At 36.6% G+C, this 10545-nt stretch overlaps 1 protein-coding gene across 5 annotated transcripts; it reads right to left on the minus strand.

Annotated features, from left to right (window-relative positions):
- Window positions 1-253: 253 nt before the first annotated feature.
- On the minus strand, window positions 254-2037 carry LOC109065657 (uncharacterized protein C14orf93 homolog). 5 transcript variants are annotated; one of them, XM_042769713.1, is made up of 6 exons: window positions 1794-2036; window positions 1514-1544; window positions 1359-1420; window positions 1151-1242; window positions 910-1028; window positions 254-547 (listed from the first exon to the last, which is right to left on the minus strand). In XM_042769713.1, exons 4-6 carry the CDS (start codon window positions 1212-1214, stop codon window positions 269-271), a joined length of 462 nt encoding a protein of 153 aa, XP_042625647.1. In that variant the 5' UTR covers window positions 1215-1242; window positions 1359-1420; window positions 1514-1544; window positions 1794-2036; the 3' UTR covers window positions 254-268. The 5 variants fall into 5 exon arrangements, with proteins under 5 accessions (XP_042625647.1, XP_042625648.1, XP_042625649.1 ...); XM_042769714.1 differs by lacking the exon at window positions 1514-1544; XM_042769715.1 differs by lacking the exon at window positions 1794-2036 and having other exon boundaries at window positions 1514-1565.
- Between the last annotated feature and the right edge of the window lie 8508 nt (window positions 2038-10545).

Raw genomic sequence — 10545 nt, forward strand, 5'->3', positions numbered from 1 at the left:
TTATAAAATTGTACTAAACACAAGCAATATTATAACAGTTACAGAATATAAAACTAAAACTACTTAATATGTACACACAGCACAAAGTATTTAAAATGTAACCAAACACAGCAAACAAACAATATTAAAAGAAAATAAGTTGCAGAATATGAAACTAAATAAATCTAACCTAATAAGTATACAAAGAATAAGATAAAATAGAAGAGAATAAGTGAAAATGTGCAGTTTGTGGTGCAATTATTAAAATTGCAAAACCAGTGCAGTTTAGTTAAAGCTGAAGAAAGGAAGGTCCATCATGTCCATTTCCATCAGCCTTAACACGCTGATAATGCAAAATAGTGTAGCGCATGTCTGCCTCCAATCTGCGCTGAAGCTCCTCACAAAGTTCTGACAATTGTGGGTTCCTGTGAGATGGAGACCTCACAATCCACACTGGCCTTCCATCAACAATGGCATCCTCCTCGTCAGACATCAGCTCCACTGTTGCAGTCTGCCAAAGCTCTCTCTCTGCATCGGTTTGAACAACCTTGGACCTGGAATCCAGCAACTGCAAAACACACAATGTGTTAACCACTAAAAACACCCAGAAATGTATCAAACTTAAAGGAATAGTTCACTCAAAAATGAAAATTCTGTCAATGTACTCACTCTCATGTTGTTACAAACCTGTAAATGTCTTTGTTCTGATAACCACAAAAGATGGAATGTTTATAATCCAACCAATCATGAGCCCCATTGACTTTAAAGTAGAAAAAAAAATACTATGGAAGTGATTGGAGCTCATGATCAGTTTGATTTCAAACATTCCTAAAAATATTTTATTTTGTGGTTATCAGAAGAAAATAACAGAATTTTCAATCTGGGGTGAACTATCCCTTTAAAGACAAGTTGATGAATTTCTACACTTACCCGTCTTTTCCTTTGTCGGTTTTTAGCTCCTGTTTTAATGGCATCTCTTAGCTGGGACTTTTCTGGCTGAGACAAATTGTACTTTCTCCGAAGTGTTTCAAAGTATGTCTTGCAACACGCTGAATAAAAGAAAATTCAGATAAGTGACAGAAACTACACTATTGAAATCATAAGATGGACAAAATATAAGAGACTAAAATTATGGACATTAAAATTGTTAAACAAACATTTTAAAAATTACCTTGTATACACTCAGGGTCTGCATCTGCAAAAGTTGTTTTCAATTCCTCTAGCAGATAAGTCATGACTGCTTGGTTACGAGGCGAACTTATTCTGTGTGGAAAGAGAGAAGTGTGTCATTAAATACATTTAAAAGGAATATGTAAAACCCCATAAACAGCATGGCCCACAAAGGCCAAATAAACATAGCAGAAAAACAGCAGTCTTACCCAGTTTGTGGATCATATTTATGTGGGTTGTTTTCCGAATTGTGAAGGCGCCTTACAGCTTCCTGTACCATTGAATGAAAAACGCTTTAATACATGCACACATAACTTTACATTGGCTGGAAACAAAAGTTTTCAAACGACGTTGTGTAACTTACAGACGTGACAAACTGTTAAAAGGCCGGACAACTGGCCACCCTAAGTGTCATAGGTTCATCTCTAACGTTTATAACAAACCAAACCGTTCGAAAATCGGTAGAAAATGGAGCACGTTATGGTTATTTAAAAGTGCATGCACCATTAAAACACAATACTACGAGTGAGCAAGCGAGCTCCCCGTGGTAAGATGGCCGCCAAATGTGGTGCGGGCCAAACATCTAGCCTTTATTATACATATCTTTACTACTATATTGTCCGCTAAAATAAAACTCAACTTACCGCAATGCCCACGTTGTGCGCCCTCTTTATCCTTTTATTTAATGGCTCTTCCCGCGGTCTTTGTTCCTCTTGCGGTCTTTGCTCGTCAAACTTTCGCTCAAGAGCACAAAGACGCTGGATAGCATCTTCGAGATCAGCTGTTTCATTAAATCATTTATGCTCAGTGGGCTTGCTGCTGGTTGCAAAGCCCTATTACTCACGGGAATAGTAAAACTCAGGTTTCTTTTACACGCCATCACAAACAATAGTCAGTTTCAACCAGTCGCAATTAGCAAAAAATGACTTCCGTACACAATGCCGACAATTTAAATTGTGTTCGCGCGAATGATACTGTAATGTCATTGGTTGCATTCCCTTACGTCACCGACATAATGGCCGGAACTCTGTTATGAGTGGATACTTTACAAACACAACCTTCCCCATTGGATGCTTTCCGCGACACCCCGCCCACCGCTTCCATATGGTTTGTATTTATATCTGTAGGAAAATGATACTGTCTGATATGTTGCATGTCATCATGGAAGAGCGTTTGAGGTCGTCTAGCAATTTTGATATAGCAATTAAACTTACATAAAATCCCTGGACCACATAACCAGTCATACGGGTACATTTTTTTTTTTTTTTTTTGAGTTTTACTTTATAAATATTTGGCAGAGATACAACAATAAAAAAACGGCAAAAAAAAAAAAAAAATATTTGAGAAAATCCCCCAGTTGTCCAAATGAAGTCCTTAGCAACAAATATTAGGCTACTAATGATAAATATATTTTTTGATAAATGTAGTGATCTTCACACAAACACCAATAATATATTTACATTACTATTTTTTTATGGAACTTTTTTAATATCCTATATTTTTTAACAACAGAAAAATCAATTATTTTGATCCATTTAATGTATTGTTGGCTATTGCTAATGCTACAATATAACCTACATGTGCTACTTATGAGTTTACTTATGTTTTGTGGCCCAGGGTCAAATGTGACACGGATATATTATAAAAAGACCAACTTTGGCCTGCGTGCCCTAGTTTCGGCACCTCTGGACTAGAAGTACAGTAGCTGACAGGTATCTGCAGATATTTTTTACCCGAGTTTGTCAGTCTGTATCACCCAACATGTTGTGCATTCACATGTGAAAGACTTTTAGATTATGGCCTGTCTATTGATTTTCTTTGTTTCTATTTTAAAAGATTTAATGAAATGTTAGGGTAGAATCATAATAACAATAGAAACAGTGAACTTCAAATCATGAGACATCAGCAAAAACAAGCAGCTTTAAATTTCACTGTCTTATGAATATGGTACTGAATTTATCAACATCCTAGCTAGCAAAATGTGTTACATGATGTTTTTGAAACAAAATGTCTCATTTGAACTGCTTCTTTTATACAATGAATGCAGCATAGAGAGATACCTGCACAACATACTGACATAGGGCAGTTGGAGACATGTTTTCAAAGTGTTGGAAATATATATTCTGAAATAACATTTGCGCATTCCTCTAGACTACATTAAAACATGAAAAGTCAGAGACATAATTTTCACATATTAAAATGGTAATTGTGTCCATTGAATTTCAGTTAATTTGAATGATGCTAAGTTTCTTAAATAGACAAATTATTATTAATAATAAACTATTTAGCAAACACAGTTTTTATGTTCCACAATACTGTATGTGCTGTACTTTACGAAGGACATTGTACCCACCCTCCCACCCAGCTCTGAAAACAGAGAAGGGCACCTCTACCTGGGGGTCATTAACATATAAAAGCCCTTCACACCTCACACCCACCCCTCCTCACAACCAGCGTAAGGATTCCTGGAAACTTCCACCAGTTCCTATATACATCCACATACGTAAAGTTTCTGGATGTTTCACGAGTTTACTTCTGTGTAATACCTTTCCAAGCACTCTGCCTCATTTATCTGGCAAACCTACAGTTTAGCAGAGATTTCCCATCCCGTATTTGTCCGTATACAGCTCTTTTCATGCAGTGTCTGAGTTCTTGGTAAAGCATGGAATTCCTGTTACTCCAAAAGAGTTTGCCATCGTGGCTGATGCAGTGCCACAAGGAGTTACAGTATCATGCTTTATAAAGGATTTTGCTTTTTTCCCATTTTCTTTGTCGCTCAGTGGATCTGTGTAAGACCTTTGTAGGTAAGCAAATGCTTTTCTTCATCTTAAATCCCAAAAACAATAAGAAAATTCGAGTCTTGTTTCAGGAGGAGTCTGTCTCTGTGCCTTGTGTAATTTCTTATTGGAAATCGGTTTTGTAAGTGATATTCCATGGAAAAACAGTTTGGACAGTACCTCACAAATACCTGATAACTAACAAAACAAGAGAAATTAGCTTTAAATTAATTCATAGGTTTTACCCAGATAAGTGCTTTCTCAAAAGACTTAAGAATGACATTGATACCCTATGTTCCTTTTGTTCAGAGAAGCCTGAAACTACTTTACATTTATAACTGCTCTTTCACAATGGACATTTTTGTGTGTGACATTTGTGATTTTATCAAATGTTATGTGAATCCTAACTTTGAATTAACATATAGAAATGTTATTTTTGGTTTTCATGAAGGTGAAAAGAAAAGTGATATTTATTTTATAAACCTTATTTTTCTGTTAGCTAAATTTTACATTCACAAATGTAAATTTTCTAAATGCAATCCTCTTTTTTTTTTAGATTTAAACATGAAATGAAGATGAACTTTGATTCTATTGAGTTATCTAAAAAACTTAAAAGCTATAAGAACAGTGGCTGTGTTTAAAGACTTGGCACTATAATCTGGACTGAAAGACTGAAGGAATAGTCTGGACTGAGGGTCTCTGGAGTATGGTTGTAATGTAATGACAATGACTGTTGTTAATGTTTTTTGTTTTTTTTGTTTGGTTTGTGTGTTTTTGCTGTTATCAACAATCTTCTACAAGCATTTAATAATAATAAAAAAAAAAAACGATGCATCGTTATATGGAAACGAACTAGCTACAGTCACGACTGTTTCCCGAAACCATCGTACCTGTGTCGCAGATCCATAGTTCAAACTACGTTGGTTTGAGCTGTCGTTCTTCTTCTTCTTCGATCTGTAATGGCTGACTGGAGCCATGAGCACATACCACCACCACAGTAATTTGGTTTTATTTTTCTCTTTTCTTCGACTCGAATTACGCCTTTGAAATGACGTTACGTAGGATGTCGAGGTCTAATAACGAATCATTCATTTGTTCTGCAATACATTACATACATATACACACACACAGAGTTAAAAATGTGCTCTTTTCTGGTCCCAATGTCTATAATTTCACAATTTCATATAAATACCATTTCTTATTTAATATTGATAGGCCTACATAAGCACAGTTGAAAAAAAATGTTTTTAAAAAACTGTGATGTAGTGTTGTGGACACCTGTTTCTTATTTTGTTTATTTTTTCCTATTAAAGTCTCCTTGCCATTCAGCCATGTGTTAATGAAAATAACAAGAAAACACCAATTTTCAAAGCATGAAATAGCAGTTCTTTTGGAGGAGGGTGGAAAATAATAAAGTCCAGCTATTTTCAAAGCTGAAAAATACTTCATTACAAATACTGACAAAAATAAAAAATAAAATCTGGGCAGAAATCACTAAAAAAATAAATGATGCTGGCTATGGATACGAACAAAGCCCAGAAAGAAAAGTGGAGGGAGTTGCAGGGGTGACAAAGCAGAGGGCTGCGGCACATAAGAGGGAAGCAAACAAGACTGATGGGGTATCAATTCAGTTCCTCCTCTCCCTACAGAGGAAGAGAAAGCTTTGGCCATCCTGGGGCCTGTTGCATTGGAAGGATCCTTGGAGGTATAGCTACATGTGCACCAACCAGGCCTTTGCCTTCAAAGTTCAGGCCTCCAACATCAGGCCCTTTCCCAACCCTGGGCCTCTAACACTTAGGCCCTCTCCTGCCGGGGCCTTCAACATCAGGCTTCACATCTTCATAGGGCAATAAGAAGAAACAACGCCTTAAAGTTCAGTTGTTAGCGTACACTGAAATATTATGCTGTTGGAATTTTTATGGAGGTGATGGGTAATGGCCTGGGGCTCAGCAAAATCTTCAGTCAGCAAAACTGTGGACATAACACCTTTGCTGTTACAGCTTATGAAGAACATCCTGATTTCCCCCCAGCTCCTGAAGAAATCCAGCAGGCCAATCAACAGTATTGACTACATCTCCAGATTTTATTGGCATTACTGATGGCCACCACCCTTATCCCAGTGTCAATCCCTGTGGTAAATGAGCCCTTGTACATTAACAGGAAGGGCTATCCAGCCATTAATGTTCAAATAGTGTTGTGATCACAAGGGGATGTACAATGACCATTGTAGCAAAATGGCTTGGAAGCACACATGACTCTTTTGTGTGGGCCACTTCTGCAGTTTGCAGGTGGCTGAAGAGGGTGCATGGTTTGGTGATAGCTGGCTGCTGGGAGACAGTGGATATCTGGCTTCACCCATACCTCCTGTAACCTGTGCAGCAGTCCACGCCACCATTGCAGCTTAAACCATTTTGTTTAATCTGACATCAATAGTTAAATCTTTGGTTTATTTGCCAATATGTCCCCTGCCCCGCGCAGACTTAAATGAACAAAAAATAAAAAATACTTTTGCAAACAGTGTATATACTGTGTATGTGTGTATGTATGTACAACAGTGTGTGTGTTTGTGTGTGTGTGTGTATCTATATAACACATATACACACACACACACAACACACACACACACACACTCATTTGTAGAGAATATTCTATATCTACGTTCTGTACAAAACTACAAAATCACTAATTTATACTGTAGGTACATTTTTTGTTACTTTATTTGGGTCCATTCGATTTAAAATACTGGGATTTGAGTGTTTGTTTCTAAACATTTAATAATAGGTGAAAACTTTTAACATACTGTCATTGTACCAATGAGTGTTATAATGAACAGAAATAAGCGTTACATGGATGTTTTTAAAATACTCACACGGACAAACACTACGGACCTTTTCTTCGCACAAACGAAAACTAAGGCTGTGTTCCAACTCGGCATGATTACTGCTTTCAGAGGGTCACTTCGAAGGGAGAATAATTCCGAGGGCCATGCTGCTATATCGGGTTCAAACTGAATTTGTTTTGCTAAATACAAAAATATTTTAAAGTGGTGAAATTGTATGATAAGATCTACTCACCACAACTTTCTTCCAAATCCCTCAGAGTGGATGGTGAAATCTTCGAAAGGAATAGGGCATAGAGGTCGAATAAACTCTGAATAGAACACAGCCCCCAGGTGCGGCGCAATCAACGACGTCACACACAGCAACTAACGACGAACTATGCCTCTAACCACATGTGAAGAGCTGTCATTCCAACGCGACACAAGTTTGCCATGCGTTTGCGAATGTTCGTCTGAAATATGGTTTCGGAAACAAATCGAATCGTTGAACTACGTTTGGGAACGACGGAAATGTGCGAGACATAGTTAGCTAACGATGCTTTTGGGAAACGCACCCCTGATTGGGCTCAAGCCTCCCCCGCGCGTTTGAGACACGCTGCCGAGCAGAGTATGAGCGGAGCGGAGTTATTCTGACTGGAGCGAGAAGAGGAGGTTAGCTATATTTAAAAGTCGGAGCGTCGTGGTTTTCACTCGCTCCAGCACCGCTCCAGCACGAGTACAAATCATGCTAAACATGATAAACATATTTAGCTATAGCTTGATACACATAATCTCTCCGACCAGAAGACTATAATGACGGCAATAGTCAAGAGTTACAGGCTAGTTCTCAAGGAGTTTGTCTTCCTTTTACTGATTATTTTCGGGTTAAAGCATGATTTAAACAGATAGGCTACAGCACATTCACACGTAATCGCGTCGCAATAATGCATTCCACACAAATGGAATTTTACGTGGCTGCTTTGTTTTTCGTAACTGATTTTTGAACTCTAAGAAATGGCAATCGAGATGTGATAAAATAACTGGACGAAAATGTCTGTTATTTTCATCACAACGAAATTTGCACAGCAGAATTCAGCAATTATACCTTTTAATGCGACAATGTTATTAGGTTGGCGTTTGGTAGGACAAAAGGTTTGCACACTAATCCCGCCCGAATCCCCTTTGAAACTCTCCGTTATTTTTTTATTTATTATTTTATTTTTATAAATAGGCTACGTTTATGAACATAACGATTTCAGCTTTATCCACGGAGCGAGTACGGATCAGAGAATAGTGAACACGGAGTGAAGTGATTATTAAATGCTCTGAGCGCGGAGGGGAAATTGTTGCTGCTCTCACATACTCTGCTGCCAAGAGTAGAGATCTTTTCGCCCTAGACAGAACAAGAACCGTCCGTTGTAGACACGGTTGACAGTGGTCCTGCTATATTTACAAATAATGATATAAGAATACAAATAATACATAACCTAACCCAGCGTCATAACGAGATGAAAATGAGACTAGAAAATATATTACACGTGCTCTGGTCCTACGTCCATGACACTGACTCACTGCGGAGCTGCCAAGTTTTAATCTGAACAGCCTCTTAACGCAGAGTGGATTATGCATGAATGGCTATTAATTAAAACAATAAATTAATAAATAAAATAAAGGTCTTTCCAGCATAAGGTAATAACATTACTGCTTTTTTTAATCTCTTGACTCAGTTTAAATTTGACTTGTAAATAAAAGAATGCTATTAAAATTGTTTTTGAACAATTTAATTTGTCATTTGAATATTGATTTTTTAAGTAAAGGAGGCAAAAAAATCGATGTAAATCATAATCGGATTTTTTTGTGAAAAAAATCAAGGGATTTTCCAGATGATTGTTTTTCCCCTTGCTAAATGTTTGGGCTCATGATCAGTAGTTGTATTCGCCTCAAACTGATTTTATAAAATCCAAACGTGGACGGTGAAGCTGGGTCAGTGAGCGCGAGTCGCGCGCTGTGAAGCGGGAGCAGCTGGCAGATCAGAGAATAGTGAACGCGGAGTGGAGTTTTTCCCTGAAAAAAAATCAGGGATCAGGGATTTTTTTTAGGCCATTGCCCAGCTTTAATGCAACAGTTTTTTTTTTTTTTTTTTTTAAGTTAAGGCAACTTCCTCTGAAATAAGTTATAATCCTAATAACCTTTAATTGCGCTTACAGTAGATCAACAGTTGAAGTAGCATCAAACCTTTCTTTAAAGTTGTTTTTACAACCAATATGTCCTAAAAAAAACCTGTTCTGCATATGAAACCATTCATAAGACACTGTGCATATAAAGACCAAGAGAGTTCCAACACCTTTATCTCGACCCCCCAAGCTATACAGAATACCCCCAAAACCCCCAACCGCCCCTCCGCTTAAATGAACTCTGTCTTTTTTTTTGGCCGTGAGGAATGTGTGTTGTCATGGTACTGGGTTGAAACATGGCCTGCACTTCACATCATCCCTACTGTTTTTTTTATTATTATTTATTTTCTCGCCAAGTCCCATATTAATTATTTCACTAAGACCATATAATAACAAATTATCAATTTGAATAGTGTAATCATTATTTGAGAAAATCGTAGACGTTTTGTGAACTAGAAGGTTTGAGTAAGTCTTAAGACCAAGCGGAATCCGCTGCCAGCTGCTCCTGCTTCACCAGCGCGCAACTCTTGCGCTCATTTACCCCAGCTTCACCGTCCCGTTGGATTTTATAAAATCGTTTTGAGGCGAATACAACTTTACTGACATGACCCACATTTTACAAGGCGGGAAACAATCAGTCTACCTGAAGAAGACGGTTTTCATTGAGCTAAGCGGTAAATCGAGTAATATAATAAAAAATAAACAAATAATAATAAACAAACACTGTAGGCGATTCCTTAACTTGGAGCTCATTAGGTGGTGAAGTACAATCCAAACACCAGAAGCAACCTACACTTTGTGTTCGTTCATTGAAAAGTAGCATTTTATTTATTTCACAGGCTAATGTGGTTGAAATAATATTTTAGTTGAAAACTTTAAGTGCCATTGTTTAAAAAAAAATGAATCATAGAAATGTTTCATAGACCTTCAGTTGTTATGCTTTAAAATCCAATGGACAGAAATAGGCCTATATTATTGTACATTACAAATATTTGGATCGTCCCTTATTTTCTAAAAAGAGTAAATACTTATTTTCTTCAAGAATAAACATTATAAATAAAGAATAAAAGAAAGAACCTCTATTAGTCCTTATTTTCCATTTTTGAAGTTAATTTGAAACTCTAATGATTATGTGACTCCCCTGACAGTGGCACGTTCCTCAAAGAAATAAAATAAAATAAAATAAAACCTTGTTAGAGCTATGTGAATGATTAGTTGTTTTAAAAAAGAAAAAAAAAAAGTGTGTGCTTGGTTTCCGAAACGGAAAACGAATACAGCTCGTAAAAAATGATATGATGAAAAAAGTCATGATAACATATTATTAATTCATAGAAATAATTTAAGCAATTAAAACCTTTTTTAAAAAATACCATATTCAACTTGAATTTCAATACTATTAAACTGACTTTAAAATCTCAAGGAGTTTATAAGTTGAAATGGTAAAATGTCACAGTGCATGTTAAATAGTCTAAATTAACTTGTATCTTTTATAGTATCTGAAGACCTTTATTGCATCTTAGCATAAAACTAACAATATATTTTTACTTTTTTTTAATGAACTATTCCTGTATATACAGGTCCTTCTCAAAAAATTAGCATATTGTGAAAAAGTTCATTATTATGTAAT

Source organism: Cyprinus carpio, chromosome A14 (genome assembly GCF_018340385.1).
Source record: "Cyprinus carpio isolate SPL01 chromosome A14, ASM1834038v1, whole genome shotgun sequence".
Lineage (NCBI taxonomy): Eukaryota > Metazoa > Chordata > Actinopteri > Cypriniformes > Cyprinidae > Cyprinus > Cyprinus carpio.